The 20,412-nt window shown below is 36.0% G+C and overlaps 1 protein-coding gene across 1 annotated transcript in view; it reads right to left on the bottom strand.

The window, feature by feature from the left end:
* Positions 1 to 19,942, bottom strand: part of Smp_170670 (hypothetical protein) — a gene marked incomplete at both ends in the record, with an annotated part of 54,335 nt that extends 34,393 nt beyond the window's left edge. The window contains 3 exons of the mRNA XM_018797449.1: positions 3,853 to 4,530; positions 15,085 to 15,687; positions 19,414 to 19,942. Of these exons, the coding sequence (XP_018652490.1) occupies positions 3,853 to 4,530; positions 15,085 to 15,687; positions 19,414 to 19,942 (1,810 nt within the window). The remainder of the gene's footprint in view (positions 1 to 3,852; positions 4,531 to 15,084; positions 15,688 to 19,413) is intronic.
* Positions 19,943 to 20,412: the final 470 nt, after the last annotated feature.

Raw genomic sequence — 20,412 nt, 5'->3', positions numbered from 1 at the left:
TTCAGCAATTGTCTTCAGTGAGTTCCTATCTCACAACAGACATGGTTTGAACTCCACTGGTCACTGCTTCTCACTAGAACTCCTGGATGTACTTCTCGAAGTCAGTCACTAGTGAGCATATGATTATATTAATTATCAGAAGGGGTTTTGTGGAGATTTAGTATTTTCATAGTTGGACGAAACGGCCGTCCAGTGTTTCCAGGTTTTCCATGGTGGTCTAGCTTCAATTGACTCACGCTTTCAACTATGAATATATTTAATAGTACATTTAAGACACATTTATTGGTGGTTTAACAATTGACAAATTCATCCTTCAGAAATCCGATCAAAGGTTAATAACGATGAATTAGTCCTATAACAAATAGTTCAGTACATATACTTTTATTGAGGTAACTGAGTTTCATGCGTGCCGGTCCCAAGCCCGGGTAAAGGAGGAGGGTTGGGCATGGGGTTAGCGACCCCATCCCGTAGAAAATCAACTCGCTAAAAAAAACGCTAACCAGAAAAAATCATTCAAACCATTCAAACTCTGCCCTGGGAGTAGAAGGAAAAATGACGTCTCATGATGAAAGCCGAGTTCCTTCGGAAGTCATGAGGCCGATGCACCTTCTTACAACCAGAGCGACAATTTTTATAGGTACATGGAATGTCCGGACAATGTGGGAGACTGGCAGAGTCTTCCAAATTTCTGCGGAAATGAGGAAAGACAACCTGGAAGTGCTTGGAATCAGTGAAACACATTGGACGCAGGTTGGACAACAACGACTGTCTTCAGGGGAACTTCTGTTATACTCCGGTCATGAAGAAGAAAATGCCTCACATACACAAGGAGTGGCACTGATGCTGTCTAGAAAAGCACAAAATGCACTTATAGGATGGGAATCTCATGGACCGAGGATCATCAAAGCCTCCTTCAAAACAAAGAGAGAGGGCATTACAATGAACATCATCCAATGCTATGCGCCGACCAACGACTACGATGAAGACGCTAAAAACCAATTCTACGATAGGCTGCAGTCAATCTTCGAGAAGTGCCCAACCAAGGACCTGACCATTCTAATGGGAGATTTCAATGCCAAGGTTGGAAAGGACAACACTGGATACGAAGACGTCATGGGACAACATGGACTGGGAGGAAGGAACGAAAACGGTGAGAGATTTGCAAACCTATGTGCCTTCAATAAACTGGTCATAGGTGGCACCATATTCCCACACAAAAACATACACAAAGCCACTTGGATTTCACCGGATCACACTACACAAAATCAAATCGACCATGTCTGCATCAACAAAAAGTTCAGGAGGACGATGGAGGATGTGAGAACCAGAAGAGGAGCTGATATAGCATCCGATCACCATTTGCTGGTCGCCAAGATGAAACTAAAACTCAAGAAGCACTGGACAATGGCGCGGACAACATCACAAAAGTTTAACACGGCCTTTCTTCGAGATGCTGACAAACTCAACGAATTTAACATAGCCCTCAGCAACAGGTTCCAGGCCTTTCATGACCTACTCAATGGAGAGGGAACCACCATAGAGAGCAGCTGGAAAGGTATCAAGGAGGCAATCGTTTCAACATGTCAGGAGGTTCTGGGCCAAAAGAAGCACCATCACAAGGAATGGATCACTGTTGGTACACTGGATAAAATTGAAGCAAGGAGGAACAAGAAGGTAGCAATCAATATCAGCCGAACAAGAGCAGAAAAAGCCAAGGCACAAGCCGAATACACAGAGGCAAACAAGCAAGTGAAGAGGAGCATCAGGACCGACAAACGTAAATATGTGGAAGATTTAGCGATGACAGCGGAAAAGGCTGCAGGAAAGGGAAACATGAGACAACTGTATGATACAACAAAGAAACTTGCTGGAAATTACCGTAAACCAAAAAGACCAGTGAAAAGCAAGGAAGGCAAAGTAATCACCGACATTGAAGAACAACGAAACAGGTGGGTAGAACACTTCAAGGAACTCTTGAATCGACCAGCTCCACTGAACCCACCCAACATCGAAGCAGTACCCACAGACCTCCCAATCGATATTGGCCCACCAACAATTGAAGAGATCAGTATGGCCATTAGACAAATCAAGAGTGGCAAAGCAGCGGGACCAGACAACATCCCGGCAGAGGCACTGAAAGCAAATGTAACAGCAACTGCCAAGATACTCCACATCCTCTTCAGTAAGATTTGGGACGAAGAACATGTACCAACAGACTGGAAAGAAGGACTTCTCATCAAGATACCAAAGAAAGGCGATCTGAGCAAGTGCGACAACTACAGGGGCATCACTCTCCTCTCAATACCAGGAAAAGTCTTCAACAGAGTATTGTTAAACAGGATGAAGGATTCCGTGGACGCTCAACTTCGAGATCAACAAGCTGGATTTCGTAAGGATAGATCGTGCACAGATCAAATCGCAACTCTACGTATCATTGTGGAACAATCAATCGAATGGAATTCATCACTGTACATCAACTTCATCGACTACGAGAAGGCATTTGATAGCGTGGACAGGACGACACTATGGAAGCTTCTTCGACACTACGGCGTGCCTGAGAAGATAGTCAACATCATACGGAACTCCTATGATGGACTAAACTGCCAAATCGTCCACGGAGGACAACTCACCGACTCGTTCGAGGTAAAGACCGGTGTTAGGCAAGGTTGCCTACTCTCACCCTTTCTCTTTCTCCTGGTGATCGACTGGATTATGAAGACGTCAACATCTGGAGGAATGCACGGGATACAGTGGACAGGCAGGATGCAGCTTGACGATTTAGACTTCTCAGATGATCTGGCTCTTCTATCACAAACGCAACAACAAATGCAGGAGAAAACGACCAGTGTAGCAGCAGCCTCAGCAGCAGTAGGTCTCAATATAAACAAAGGGAAAAGCAAGACTCTCCGATACAATACAATATGCACCAATCCAATTACACTTGACGGAGAAGCTTTGGAGGATGTGGAAATCTTTACATATCTGGGCAGCATCATTGATGAACACGGTGGATCAGATGCAGATGTGAGGGCGCGGATCGGCAAAGCAAGAGCAGCATACCTACAGCTGAAAAACATCTGGAGCTCAAAACAATTGTCAACCAACACCAAGGTTAGAATTTTCAATACAAATGTCAAGACAGTTCTTCTGTATGGGGCAGAGACGTGGAGAACTACGAAAGCCATTATCCAGAAGATACAAGTGTTTATTAACAGCTGTCTACGCAAGATACTTCGGATCCGTTGGTCAGATACTATCAGCAACAAAATACTGTGGGAGAGAACAAACCAGATTCCAGTGGGGAAAGAAATCAGGAAAAAGTGCTGGAAGTGGATGGGATACACATTGAGGAAATCATCAATCTGAGTCAAAAGACAAGCTTTCACATGGAATCCTGAAGGTCAAAGGAGAAGAGGAATACCGAAGAACACATTACGCCGAGAAATAGAGACAGACATGAGGAGAATGAACAAGAACTGGAAAGAACTAGAAAAGAAGGCCCAGGACAGAGTGGGTTGGAGAAAGCTGGTCGGCGGCCTATGCTCCATTGGGAGTAACAGGCGTAAGTAAGTAAGTAAGTGAGTTTCATGCGAATACATAGAGATAATCTTAATTGGAAAATATATAGTCTTTATCCATAATAAGCTCAGTAGTGATAAGGTGTTTGTGTGTGTGTGACACAATCTTGTTCTGGTAGATAAAAAAAGGGGTCAGTAGAACAAGTCTATGACAAGCATTATCCACCACATACTGCAGTTCACTAGTATACATATAGCATATTAGTAGAAATCATGAGTATAAAATAAATTGCTCTTGAAAAAATACTCTTTTCTAATCAACATATTCACTTACGATGGAACGATGGGGATGATGATGTCATATTTGAATTGGAGTTAGGAAGACCGGGTGAATTCCATGATGTTAATGATTCACTGGCTACAACACCAGGTGTAGCAGTAGTATTAGTAGATATACTAGGAGAGGAAGGCAATAACTGAATACTACTGGCAGTGGAAGTATAATTACTATTATTATTATTATTTGTCGTAGAAGCAGTAATAGAAGAAGTACTCATGGTTGTAGTTGTACACATAGCAGCAGGAGTTGTAGTAAGCATTGTGTTAGTGCCAGTGAATAATGTGATAGATTCACAAACCGCTGAACTACTATTATTTTGCACTGGTACAATAGTTTGATCAACAACACAATCTGAATTTCTTATTGTTTCATTAGTATTCGATATATTATTATTGATGCTGCCACCAGTTAACGATGTATACCCAGATTTTGTGGCAGTCATACCCACAGGTAACGGTGAAGATAAGTTGTATTGATTTGTAGATGAAGAAGTTACAGAATGAGTGGTAGTATTCATAAAGGAATCATGATGATCAGAGCTGACAACTGATCCAGATGATGATGATGATATGTTGGTGTATTCAAGTGAAGCACTAACCTCACATTTTGGTAAATGCATTGAATCTGTATCACAAGGTGATTGACCAGATAATGTTCGTATTTTTGTTAGGTCTAGAATAGTTAAAATGGAAATGTAACAGAAAGCTATGGTGTAATGTTATTGATCATAAATTACACTAAACAAAAACAAAATCGACACATGTCATGTGGTATAAGTCACTGTATTGATGATGGTTATTATTCTAAGGCGAACGATTAACAACCATTCTCATAATTAATTGAGTTAAGATTTTATAATATTTTTAATAAAATCACTTTAAACTCATCACAGTATTGTTCTCAATTTTGTAATTGAATAAACTAAACTAGGTAATATACAAACAATCAGTTAGTGATCTTGAGTGCTGTTAGAAGCATGAGGGCAGTTATCACTTCCCGGTTGCCCACACCGTGAAAGGGTTTTTCTAGAGGTACCTGAAAAGGAAATTGGGTTAGAAGTGGTCTTAATGACCTGAGAGCGTGAAAACAGTGACCAAGGGACAACTGTTTGAGGTCGGTCACACACGACCTTTTTGTGGGTAGTTTTTGTGTTAGCTCCGTTCTTCAAAGGACCTTACCGCCGGAGACCGATATCCGTGGGATAAGGCGAGGTGTGCATTTTTAGGGTCGACCTTTTCTAACCCCACTCCTCCTTGTGGGAAGGCAGCATCGCTATTATGCTGGTTGTCTGAAGGAAACACCTTACTGCTGTCACACCTCTGTACAGTCAGCAGTACGACTTCGCCTTCGGACCTTGGGTTTGTTGCTTTTAGTCTCACCGCTCTTCAACCGACTTGTCTGGCATGGTAGGACCTTGAAGAACGATTGTTCCAGCCAGTATGGCTCGATTGGTTCATCACGATAGGCAAGTCCGACCACCACGTCAAGGTAGCAGCAACGGTCGGGACAAACAAAATAAGAATGTTGAGATAAGATGGTGGTTGGAGGTGGTCAACAGGAAACTCTGGACTCGGGTTTCGTGCTACCTGGCGTTCGTTAGCAAGATATACCTGTAATCTTGAGGGAACTGGAGCTCCTTGGCGGATTCGATCCCGTGTCACTCAGCTTCACAGTCGGAGACGTTACCACAGATATTGGTTTTATATACTCTAGCAAGTTATAAAGTATTTTCACTAAGGGCTTGTAACAAACCGATTTCAAAGCTAGTCATTGATTGTTACTATTCAGAAAACTTGTTTTTTTTTCTCTCTCTCTCTCTCTCTCTCTCTCTATATATATATATATATATATATATATATATCACAACGTGTAAGTACTTCTAATTTCGTTATTACTCAAGGACACAAGATTCAAATTACTGTATTAGATCAAAATAAGGACAATGGAGAGAAAAAAACGGAAGTACAAAAAGTCAATAAACGTTGATATTGATAATAAACTTGATATGTAAGTTACAAAAAAACAACCATGTACAGATATTAAAATAAATTCACATTTCAAAAAAGGAGAAAGTATGAAGAAATGGACGAGAGGACAAAAACTATTGTGTTGCTTATGAACTATTGTTTTTTATAAAGAAAGTAATACTGACGAGAATCTTTCGAAACGTCCCGTCCTATTTTGGACTCGTTAGCTGGATGTATCTGTACCTCAGAGTTAATGTTTATCCTTGGACTCGAACCTAGTACCGTTCGCTTCAAACACCATCGCGTTATCCACTTGGCTACTAAGTTCTAATAGCCAATTATAATGCTAGTGAATCAAGGGAATACCAAGACAATCCGCACAAGATGCCCGTCTGCCAATATGTGACTGACCGATCGCAGTCGTAAACATTAAGTGGATTCCACATTCTAATAGTTGACAGTGCAAAGTATATTTGTGTAAGAGTAAGGAACTAATCACTACTGGAACAACACCACCAAATAAAGCCTACACTGAGCAATCACAATTCCCAAACTAACATTAAATTTACCATTATTTCGTGTTCAACAAAAACATTCAGTTAATATTACTTCAATTAGCTATTTTACACAAACGAATTACACTTATATGTGAATATAAATACGGAAATAAAATCGATGTAGATATTACGTCCACATAGAACTGTTTTACACATCTTCATTAAAATGATATAGAATCTAATTAATAATCTTAATTAATCATAGTTGAAATCATGAGTCAATTGAAGCTAGACAACCACCATGGAAAATCTGGAAGCACTGGACAGCCAACTCGTCCTATTATGGAACTCCTCAGCAGTGCGCATCCATGATCGCACACTCGCGAGATTCGAATCCAGGACCTATCAGTCTCGCGCCAGAGCGCTTAACCGATAGACCACTGAACCTCTTAATCTCAATTCATTCTATTTATATATAATTAAATATGATTTGTAAGCAGTAGTATATATATACAGTTACACACCAATACAAAATACAACACATAAAAGGATATATATAACTGTACAATTTCAAGTACTCCAAAAATACTGATCGATTACAGTAAACAATACTAGTTTATTTATGTATAAACAAGCAATCATTCATTGATATACTCATACAAACATACAGCTATACCGAAAAAAATAGGCACACCATTCAATAATTAGAATTCATAACTACTTGTATCATTTTCGATTTTCATAATGTGTGGAGAAGGTAATACATGTGTATTCATTGTATTGTGGTTTTATGCAATAGAATATGATGGCGGAATCGTAATGATTACTAATAGTAACTATTACTGCATAAAAAAATGAAGTGTGGTTAGTAAGAAGAAGAAGATGGAAAGAAAGGGGGGTATCATTAAACATCACAAGTGAACAGTTAGGAATCTTTTTCTTAAATGTGAATTCATCAATTCATCATATGATTTACTTAGTTTATTTACAAAACAACTGACAACATTTTAATAATGGTATTTAATTAATCCAGTAAATTACTTGTGTTTTCCAAGTATTGAATTGTAAATTTAAAATCTAGGTCCTATCTAATTGAATTTGAGCAGCCTGGGTGGTATTAACATTGTGTTGTTTCCTTCTAGCTTTATTTCGCACACACACACACATCATAAATCACAGAATTGAGTATAGGAAACTGAACATGGTTATTGGATTGCATAACAATAGTACTGGAGAACAATCGAAAGATATGATCCATAGCATTCGATCAGCACTAAGAAGGACTTGACAGGCAGGATATTGAGCACCACCCAGTGATCAATCAATTGTGATTACATCTCAGTCTTACAGGAGGTCGGTCGCGGCCCGAATAGCTCAATGGTAACCTCTCTGACTGTGAAGCTGTGTGACACGGGATTGAATCCGTCAGGCAGCACCAGTTCCCCCAAGATTACAGGTACACCTTGCTGACGAATGCCAAGTAGCAGAAAATCCGGGTCCAGAGTTTCCTGTTGACCACCTCCAACCACCATCTTATCTCAACATACATAGTGCACGCAGTGTTGAGCCACCTAGACTAGTGGCCATATTGCGACTTGATCGATAGCATTCGATCAGCACTAAGAAGGACTTGACACGCATGACATTGATCACCACCCAGTGATCAATCAATTGTAATCGAAAGATATACATCGTATTCCTGATTTCAATCATCAATAACTAAATGAAATGGATATAAATGTGTTTCCAAAGATGCGAAAATTTTTAGACAGTGAGGAATAAGTGCATGTAAATATATATTGAGATAAGTTGGCAAGTAAACAGAGATCTTTTTTTATTGTATGATTCCCCTCTCCTTTTCCCCCCTTAACTTGATTTCATTTGACCGCATTTTAGGAAAAAGAAACCAATGGTGATGGTTTTAGTACCTGTTCAAATATACAGGTATTTGTTAACTAGTAACTTGAGGGTTCGAACCCAGTGACACTCTATATAGTTTGTGATCATGTAAGACATAATTAACTCTCATATTTTAATTATAGCTTAAAACTTGATGTACTTGGTAAATGGCTAACACATTGTTGAAACGTGTGAAAAATTACATCAAACATATTACACTGTTTTGCAAAAAAAGAAACCCTTAGACTTGTCAATCAGTAATGATCTAGGTTTCGCTCTAACAAAATAAGCATAAGAAAATTTCTAATGACATCGATTATAAACAGATGAAGGTATTTCTACATACATTGTCAGTTGTGAGATTAATATAAAATAGGGTTTATATCCTGTGAAATCTTAGATATACATAAATGGTTGAGGAGTACAAAAATTCTATCGCGAAGAATTAACTGTACGCAACTCCTCAGAGTATAACTGTTCATCATTAACTGAACAAGAAATGTTACCTTTAATAAGTAATAATATTTCTTTATAACAAAACTACAATACGGATATCTATATATTGTAGATAGATAGATAGATAATAAATACCATAGCAACTGAAATAATACTTGAAGAAAAAGAAATACCAAAAGTAAAACTTCCTATATAGAAACTTTTTTTTCTACAGTAACTATAGGTAAAACATGAAAATAATTTAGGTAATCTATATAAGATTACAACGGAAAGGATAAATTATACTTAGTGAATCTATGAGAAAAGATATATTTATATGTATACTAGCTACAGTGTGAATAAGGTGTTGTTCCATATCGTTTAAATAACCGAAAATACACAAATATGGTATAGTAACAATGCTTAAATAATATAAATATATAATTCAGCATGAGTATCATTTCCTCATCTATGTATCTACTTTAATACTGAATACTTAATAATAATCTCCAGTTTTCCCCCACCCCAAACTTATTGTTTTTTCCCCTGATACATTACTCTTTGAAAAAAGGAAATAAGACCATGTATGTTTATATATATATATATATATATATATATATATATATATATATGTCCACTGGAACTGGAACAAAATTATCTCTTTTTTTTTAGGTTGACAATTTATCTTTTTCTCTCGCTCATTATCTACCTACCTACCAACCTACATAAAAATGGTTTGATTGATTCACATATCTTTCTTTTTTTTTGTTCTCCTCGCTAAATCTCTGTAGAATAGAAATAGAATAAGTACATAGACATATATATATGTATGTAACAGGCTAGGTAAAGTTCAACTCATAAATTGTCTTACTTTCCTCATTAAAAACTATGAAAGCATACAACCATTTCCCTTATTATAAACATCAATAGCCTACTACTACTGTTACTATCTATCTCTTAACAATACAGTTATTATATTAAAGACATGAAAAGTGGACTAAATATAAAAGATGGTTATGCTACTATTATTACTCTTCAAAGTTAGTAATATATACATATATATTGTAACTTAAGACTGAAATCATCTCATTCAATGCATGAAAATGTATCCATTTTATGGAACATGTACACAACATCTATTGTTGTCATAGTAATTAAAATGGGATTGGAGAAAAAGACTCGAAACAAATTATAAATAGACCAATCAAATCAATCTGTCAACATAATTAAAATAACACACACACACACACACACAAAGTAGGATAGACACATACCATGATAAGGGATAGATTTATTGTAACACAAATGGAGAGAGAGATAGACACATAGGATACAAATATACAAATGTACACATACACACACACGTGTAATAATTATTCCGAGAAAAGAGAAAATCAAACGAGAACAACAAATTGATTTAGTAGCAAACAACCATATATTTATTAAATAATAGTAAAAAAAAATAATCAGTTAAGTGCTCCAGCGCGAAGCTGGTAGGTCGTGGGTTCGAATCTCGCGAGTGCGGGATCGTGGATGCGCACTGCTGAGGAGTCCCATTATAGGACGAAACGGCTGTCCAGTGCTTCCAGGATTTCCATGGTGGTCTAGCTTCAATAGACTCGTGATTTCAACTATGAAAATATCGAAATATCCACAAAAACCCCTTCTGAAAGAAATAATAATCAATCTGCTCATTATGTGTACACTAACTTTGTATCCTACTACAGAATAGATTTGATCAGACCTACCTACCTAACACACGTAATCATTACTTATTTTTAAATTGTTTATTTATCAAGAATAATATGATAGTAGGTCGTCAATTGACCTGTGTTAATCTTTGCACTATGATGTTTTTGTTAAGAGGAACGTGTTTATTGACAATAGTGAAACAGTATAGCTTACTGGTTAAGGCATTCAGTTTTTAACGAACAGATAATTTCAGATTCAAACTGCACTACGTCGACGTAGGGGTTTGCATAAACGGATAATGCTACAATCCTACAAGCTATGTAACTTAAAACTGAGCAGTAGAAGATGATGAATAAGTTACAATATGAGATATTTCTAAACTTACTACTAATTTGATAACCATTAAAGATGGTTGATGTAAAATACAATCAGACCTACAAACTAAACGAGTCAACTGGTAATCCATTCTTTAAATCAGTAGTTTTGTGATAGACTTTGTAGTTAACATAAGTATTGTGAGACTTAACACTTAACTGTACTAAATGAAATAAGTTACAGTATGTAAGAAGATAAGAAAGTGTTAAGAACAATTTCAAAAACAAATGCATACTGACAGTCATTTTTTCCTGGAATCCATATAAAGAAAAAATTGTGAATCTAAAATCATTTCACTCTATCATCAGCTAATCACGACGTAGAACCTGGTACGTATGTACATCGGTTCCAGTTGCCATAACCCATTAATACAGATAGATGAAATTGTCATAACAAATTCCAAAAAGTAGAGGTAGTAACAGTGTCAACGACAACAGAAAGACTAGGTATCGAAGATAAAATTTAAGAAATTTATAAATCAATGAAATAAAACACAAAACAAGGTATGATGAATTCAAAATCTCGAAAATTTGAGGAAAGACAAGGAATTGATGAACCGGAGTAATTGCAAACGATTTCGAGCCGCGTCATTCAAATTTTTTAACAATCGGTTACGATAATCAACTGAACCCCAACTAGACAGTCTACACTTTTTAACATGACTCAGTACAATTGTCAGTGGCTTCGTGGACTGATACCAGATTTTGGATTGGCCACCCCTAGCTTTCTTCCAGGTCACTGTCACATAAGACATCAACCATCGAGGTAGCTGGTGATTGGGTTTACGTAACACATGTCCTAACTACCTGAATTGATGAAGGTATACCACCTCATCAATCTATTCCCCATCCTTAATAGGTACCTTATTCCTAACCCATACACTGTTTACTCAGTGGTCCCAAAATACACGAACAATGCTTCGAAGACATCTATTGTCGAACACTAGTAATCTATGAATATCCTCTACTCTTAATAGCCGTGTTTCGCACTGACTAAGTAGGATAAAGCGAACTGCTGAGAAGTAAACTCGACTTTTGGTTGGCAAACAAATATCTCGCCTACATCAAAAAGTGGAACAAGTTTGTCTTTTGAATCCGTACCAAAAGTAATCCATAGTAAGGTAAAATACTTTTGATATCATTTGTTTAGGTAAAATATAATCCCATTTACTTATTTAACTAACTGACTATTTTATGTACAGAACAAATGAGTAAGTGAGTGAGTGAATGAGTAAGTAAGTAAGTGAATTAGTTCCTTTAGCTATAAAGTTTTCTAGTATCAACAATGTTATTAGTATTATCATTATCATGTGATGATATTTATCTCTTTCTACATTAAAAACATAAAGTACATTTTCAAATAATGAATATATAAAAAAAAACATACAAATAAATTAGATTGAGTGTCCTAAAGAGTCATATGATTATGGATACAAAACAAAACTACTACTAATACTACTTAGAATGACCGATTTCATGTTAATATTAGAAAGAGGAATAAAAAAAACTGTTTCCGTTATCATGATTATTGTTTATATGAACGATATATTCTAGTGTTTTGAGTAGTTATCAAGAAAAATGAACAGATTGTAATGTATTAAAAAAGGTATTTTATAAAGATACTTTTTCAATTTGTAAGTCATATATGTAACGGACTGACCTCAATCCGCCTCGCCGGAGCTGGTGGGCTTTTTAAGCCCCCAAATGCCCTGGTACACCCGAGAGTGGGGAGAGTCCTCTCTCTCTCTCTCTCTCTCTCTCCAAATGCTCTCACATCACCACGTGTATATAGCTTCTACCAGGGAAGTCCTACTCATTGCCTCCTCGTGGCATTACTGTTGTTGTTGTTGAGGACAAAAAGCGAATATCCGGAGCTTCAACCGGGTTGGCGGATACGGCGAGTCCACCTAGGGGAGTTGGAAAACCCTCATTCCGAACCAATGGTGCACATAGGCTCCAGTATCCTGAGGGAACAAATGGCGTATGAACCAATTGTTGGTCAGCGGCTATCATGGGACTGCATCTCCTCATGATGCTCCACTGCCTTGTGGGTTAAACCTTTAGTCAAAGGCTCCGAGTGTGGCTCCTTGGGAAAACCACCTGCCTCGGTTTGGGCACCTGGATAGTATCAAAGTCCTCACACAAATCAAATGAGATTTGTGTGGCGCATATATATCTGGTGCTTCCTTGTACCAATATTTATGTGTTTAAATAAATAATTATAATTAATCAACTAAATTACTACCGAAAACTTTGAAGTAATAGACAGATTGTTTCGTGTCCTAGATTGAAATTTCTTATCCACAACTTCATCGGAGACCGAACCTAAGAGTATCAAATTTCACATAGCGAATGTTTTTACAGTCAAAACCATTTTGGGGTACAAGTCTGAACTCTAGTAACCGAAAATTTCCATTAGGACTTCAAAAATTTCATGTCGACATAAATCACTAGTGAATTGACTATTGTAGATATAAATGAGCCCTTGCTGTATTTGTAATCTTTAGAGCAGATTTTATGTTTGAAGAGTGAATAATTCGTTGAAATTTAATAGATTAAGATTTTCTCATATAAATTAACATCATAACAAAAGTAGCAGACCGGTATATACATTGAATATATTACAAAATATGCATATACATACACACCACTAACCAAGAAATGAGTAGTCAAGTTTTACTATTAATAATAATAATAGTCATATCCTAATCTTCATTTTAAACAACTCATTTAAGTAGACTTCAGAGAGAAGTTATTTTTGTGTATAGTCAGTCAGCCACAACGTAGAACTTCGTACGTACGTACATCAGTTCGAGTTGCCATAACACATTAGCACAGTGATCCAGTTACCGATTCAAATCCCATAGTGGTAAAACTGGTAAGAGTATAAGCATTATGTGAAAGATTAGGGTTTGAAGATGTTATTGAAGGAGTATAATACAGTGAAATAAATTTGGAAAGAGAAAAAGGATAGGGACAAGAAGAATTCAGAAGATCAGGTCATTCAAGGTCTCCAACCATCGGTTGCTATCACCTCGCGAATTCCAACCAGGTAGTCTACACTTACCAACATGGCTCAGTCCACTTGTCAGTGACTTTATGGATTTATGCCACGTTTTGGTATGTATAAGAACTAAAGATATAAAAACAGTTCAACTACGAAAATCACACCAAGTGAAAGGAATCCCAAGATTCAATAATAATTCAATTGTTGATCGTCAAATCATCTATTGTTCAGTTGGGTAGATTTGTTTTTTGCGAAATAAAAACAAGTAATCACTAGTTTACTACCTTGCCGATCAGTCTAAAGATGGAGATTCACAAATGTTGGGAAGTAAAGAAAGTTATGAAAAAAAAGTAACAACTTTAGGGCGATAAAGTCTTCGTTGCCAATAAAAACACTCAGCTTGAGACCATTAAATCACAGGTTCGACCCCACTTTCAGTTAAGATGGGTTGTTTAATATGAACTAAACTCTTTATCATACACATGTATGACTTGGAGCCAAGTACATTACTAGACTGCGCTTGGAAAAATGTTATGTAAAATATGTATAACGTGTTTTTGTTGTAAAATTTTTAAGTTTTTTGCAAAGATTGTTGCTGAAAAACCTGTATACTTGTTTCATTTGACCTTCATCATGAAGCACACACACATATATATACACACTCACGTATCAACAAGGAAATATTCAATGAAACTATGCGCATACATACTCAAAAAACCACAATGGAAACGTCAATTACTCATGAGAAAAACGAAAGTAGCCAGACGATGGCAGTAGGTGTGTGTGTGTATGTGCCAGAGAGAGAGAGAGAGAATGAAATACAGTAGGAATGTGTCTATTAAATAAAATATGTCTTTAATATATATCGTAAAACAGTTGAAAACAATTCAATCAACTGAGCTAATTCAATTTAATGAACTAAATAACAAGTTCGTTTATTTAGCATCAAAACCCACACGCAACTATTTACGTATGTGTAATGGATCCAACACTAATTAAACCAAGCAAGATGAGAAATTTAACTATGAACCAATGTGACTGACCATAAATCTCTCTCATCTGGAAATAAGCTGTATCAAGGAAAAAAGTTCAGTTGTAAAATCATTGAAAACTAAAAGAATCATTGGGTAGATTTGTCTTGTTCATGTCCGGGAATCTTTCATAGAGTATTTCACATACAAACTCACCGGGGTTCGAACTCAGAAGGTTGAGACCTTGCGATAAGTATGTTATCTTTAAAATCACATTTTATCGATAAATTCGAAGAAATCGATGACATTGAAAATGTAAATGCTTGAAAGTTTACACTCTTCAACATATATAATCATAATAATACAACAATAAGGATAACTTACTTGTACCAGAAGAAGACTCTGTTTTCATTGATGTTTGTAAAGTTTCTAAACAATCTGAAGAAGGAGGTGGTAATGATAATTGTTGTTGTATACTTGATGCAGGTGGTGCAGATGTTGGTGTACGAGCTGAACTAGGTGTAAGTGGTGCACCAGATGTAGAACTACCAGAACTTCCAATTCCACTGATACCATGACCACCGGAAAATGCAGGTGATGCACTTTTTGGACCATTTACATTAAGATGATTGACTGTATTATGATGATGATGATTGTTACTATTCAATGATAATTTATCATTTTCAACTAATGATTTATGATTTATACCTAGTTGACGTCGTTTCAATTCAGTTAATTCATTTAATTCTTTTGTACGTAAATAATTTGAATCTAATTCACTATTTGGTGTATGCAATTCTAATGCATCTAAACTTTCTTTAACTAATTCAAATAAATCTTGTTTAAGAAAACAATATAAATCATATTCTTTTTCATTACGACTTAATGACATAATAAATGATAACCATTGATCAGCTGTTGGACCAACAACAACATCCCATTGTGATGAAATACCATTTTGAGGACGTTCACGATAAAGACGTAAATCTAAAAAGTGAAGAATTAAGAAAAAAGTAGGAATATGTCATTATATTATGCATGAAAGTACCAAGACTTCCTTTATATATAAAGTCAATGCTATAGACGTTTATAGATCAGTGTTTCAATTAACAATTCAGTAAATAAAATAAAACTCGTTTTCTTTCCAAAACCAGCTAACTTGGCTTAACAGCTTTTGTGTATGCGCTTGTGTGAGGTAGCTGGTGATATACTGATAAGACCGTTCGAACTTAAATAATTGAGATCTTTATTACAATGATAAATAGTACAATTATAGTACTAAGTACTAAATAGTGTACATCATGGACTCATTTTAGGTAGACTAGAAATGAACAAACCATAAAGGAATGTGTAGTTTTCTTAATCTTAGTAATAGGTGCTCATAACTCTATGAACCTACAGTATAGCCAGAAATCTAACTCTAGATTCTTAGACCACAGAGAGTATGAGTTCCTTATTTGAACAAAACATCTATTCAGTTATCTATAGTTGTCCAATTAAATTCAGTTCATGATGTAATTATCTATCAAAAAGAAAAACTAAATAACTTCCATAAACCCACCATAGAAAACCTGGAAGCTAACAATAAATGATAGAAATATTTTTTACAGAATATCAATGACTACTCTATATTTCATGATAAACTAAATGACATAGAACAACTTATTGTCTGTTTCTTTCTCATCTTCACAAGTTTGTTATTTATTTATTTAAACACATACATAATGGTACAAAGGGGTACCAGATATATATGCGCCACACTCTTGTGTGAGGGCTGTGATACTGTCCAGGTGCGCAGACCAAAGTAGGTAGTTTTCTTAGGGGCCACAATCGGAGCCTTTGACCTAAACGTCTAACCCACAAGGAAGTGGAGCATCGTGAGGAGATGCAGTCCTATGGTAGCCGGTGACCAACAATTGATTCATACGCCATTTGTTCCATCAGATTACTGGAGCCCATATGCACCATTGGTTTGGAATGAGGGTTTTCCAACTCCCCTAGGTAGACCCTCAGTATCCACTAACCCGGTTAAAGCACCGGATATTCGGTTTTCGTCCTCTTAATCTCGTAAACAATAGTAATGGCATGAGAAGACAGTAAGACTTCCCTGACAGAGGCTATATACACGTGGCCATGTGAGAGCATTTGGAGAGAGAGAGAGAGAGGATTCTCCTCACTCTCGGCCATAGCAAGGCATTTGGGGGCTTACAACTTTGTACAATAATCAAGCTATGGGAAAAATCTAATGACAAGTAACAACAGAAATCAATAAACCGATACAACTCAAATTCAATCGATTGACACTATGGAGCTAGTTTATTAAGGATAAAAGACAATTCATCGTATAAAGTAAAGAAAATTATTCTATTTTCTGATCAATAACACTTTTTCTCTGTGTGTGTTTCTTTTAGTAAAATCAACCTTTATGAAGAGTTTAAACTTTCTTTTTTTTTCTCAACATGTTTATCTTAATCAAGCTATAAATACAAATTCAGACAATTTAATATGTACGTGTTATACATACATATATCTATATACAAAGGGGAAGGAACAACAAAATGAGTCATACATATTAGGATGCTGTACAATACTACTATGACTACTATTACCATTACTACTACTAATACTTTTTTACAATCTCAACAACTATTTTTTTTTGTATTAGCCAATCATTAATTAGATAAACCAGACAATTTACCACAACACTCATTTTTTTTTTTGGCCAATCACCCCTTAGCCAATCAATCAATCAATTTAATAAAGAATTAGTCACTAACACATTTATTTACAAATAAATAAATAAAAAATTAAATCTAAAGAATATACAAGTGAGTAATTGGTGACTGTTGTTTTAATATACAATGAATGATACACCAATTGTGAATATACATTTATCTATCTACCTATATTGGAACTTATCAACTAATAGAAAGAAAGAATACAATACCATAAATAGTTATCATATTAACAGTCTTAGTAGTAGGTATGTAAGTAGACAGAAAAGAAAAGAAAACTAATAATAATATGCATGGATAAACAAAAAAAACCCCAAAACTAAAGAGATTTTATAGCAACAATGATGATGATGATGACGAGAAAACATGGTACTCTATATTGAAGTATTTTCTTTAACTGTTGTTGTAATTTTAACTCAGGAATACAACTATTTTCAATGAGAAGTGAATGTGTGTGTATGTGTAAACATTGAAAAAGAAAACTATAAGCTTATTATCATTCGTATGTGTTTAGATGTTAAAAGTGCCCCCAAGTACCCTGGTACGGCCAAGAGTGAAGAGGGGCCGCCCTCCCTCTCCAAATGCTCTCACACGGCTACGTGCATACAACCGCTGACAGGGAAAGCCTACTCACTGCCTTCTCATACAAGGGTATTGTTTACGAAATTGAGAGGACGAAAAGCGAATGTCCGGCGCTTTAACCGAGTTGGTGGACACGAAAAGTCCACCTAGAGGAGTTAGAAAACCCTCATTCCGAACCAATGGTGAGCATGGGCTACAGTATCCTGATGGAACAAATGACGTATGAATCAATCGTTGATCACTAGCTACCATGGGACTACATCTCCTTATAATGCTCCACTGTCTTGTGGGTTAAACCTTTAGGTCAAAGGTTCCGGGTGTGGCCCCCTAAGAAAACTACCTGCTTCAGTTTGGGCAGCTGGACAGTATCACAGCCCTCACACAAATCAAATGAGATTTGTGTGGCGCATATGTATCTGGTGCTCTTTTGTATTAATATTCATGTGTTTAAATAAAAAAATCCATCTACTGTCCTACTTGTCTTAATAATTCCATCCTTTTGTGCTCGTATGGTGTGAGAACTTGAACCGATGCACATATATGACAAGTTCTATAATCCTTACAAACGAACAATTATTTCTAAACACTAGTAAAACAGATTCAGAAAAACAGAATAATCTTAACTCAGATAGTTTATATTATCTGTAAAGATAGAGTTACTCAACGTTTTATTAAACCTGGACAATTTTAAGTCAAGTGTGTATATATCTACTAGATACATCTTAATGCTGTTTGATTCAGATCTTTGGTAAAACTATAATTCTTCATTTTTGAAGCCTATAACTTATCACTATGTTACATATACTACATAAATGTTTTTTTCACTAGATAGTAGTTGTGACATTGAAGGTTGAGGTGAGCAACCATTAGAAGTGACAATTTAACTGGTATTCATTGAGAATGTTCTCTAATTTATTGTTCTTCAAATTCATTTCATATGCCCTTTTAATTGACGTCAAGGATTCCAACACCAACCTTTCAAAAAAGGACCGTAACGAAATGATGATAGATTTTGACTTGTGATTAGTGATAGAACTGATATTTAATCTAACGTTAGACAGTGAAATAGTCGAGAATATTAATCAGTTTACCTAACCAGAAAGTCTACACATAGACGAGAGTCAAGGACTGATGCCTTCAGAAACCATAAAGATGATACTAAGGGCCAATTTAGTGTATATTTATTGAGTCGTAAGTGTATGGGATACTGCAAAATACTATGTCTTATATTTTACAACTACGGCTTTCATCTTAAACAATTACAACTTTCAAGGAATGATTTCGATTTAGATTAAGTGCTCATTTTCATAAATAGAAAAGTATATAAGTCAAAATCATTTAACATGAAATTATGAGTATATATACAAGTGGATGAACAATAAGCAAATACACTTACCATCCATATAATAGTAACTACATCCTTGAGCATCCTGGCCAGCTTTAATAAGTACATTGACATCTTCTGTTTCAGCAAAAACATTACATCCATCACCCGATCCTAAATCTCCAGAACCAAATAAATCCTGTGCATCAATTCGGTCAAGACCAGTTGATCCGGAACCATTAGCACCACCACGTACACCACCACCACCAACACTATTTGTAGATATGGAACTATTGAAACATGTTGTAAAATTGAAATCCGGCTGTTCATCATACACTGATTCAATTAAATTATCCAATAATGCAGCTCTAGCTGCCGGTCCCAATTGATGCACCAATTTCCCGTTACGATGACGTTGCATATTAATTCTATATGAAGTACGTTTATCGATTGCGAAACGATCAAGTGCTTGATCAAGAGTTGCCATACAAATATCCGGATCGTCATGATTTAAAAACCGAAGTATACGAGCAGCAAGATCACAAAATGCTACAGGATCTGGATCTTTTAAAACTTTTTGATACAGGTCCTGTATATCCATGCATCCAATAAAAATAAGAGGTTGATAAACAAAAGGAACAATTAAATTTTACATAAAAATACAACTCATTACACACATTTAAAAAATTATACTCAGAATTGGTTAACAATGCAAGGTTACCTCATTCCGGTTCATTTTACATAGTTCACAATATTGAAGTAGAACAATGTCTTATACTAGGTAATGAATTCGACTTTCAACTACAATATGTCAGATTCAAAACCGACTTCACTTTCGGCAGACGAGTAGCAACATTATCCTTCACACCCACATCATATGGCTAGCTTAGAGGCAAGTATACAAACATGCATCAGATAATTGAGTTGAACAATGAAGTCTCGTAGAGAACGGGGTTATTTTTCTGTCACTCAATTATCAACTACAGGTTTATACACTTACTTTTGAACCAGACAGTTAACATGAATGCGAGTCATCAGATGGTCAGTCATAACCAAAGTAAGCCTTGGCAT

This window comes from Schistosoma mansoni, chromosome 4, assembly GCF_000237925.1.
Source record: "Schistosoma mansoni strain Puerto Rico chromosome 4, complete genome".
Lineage (NCBI taxonomy): Eukaryota > Metazoa > Platyhelminthes > Trematoda > Strigeidida > Schistosomatidae > Schistosoma > Schistosoma mansoni.
This window is presented reverse-complemented; position numbering and strand designations above follow the sequence as displayed.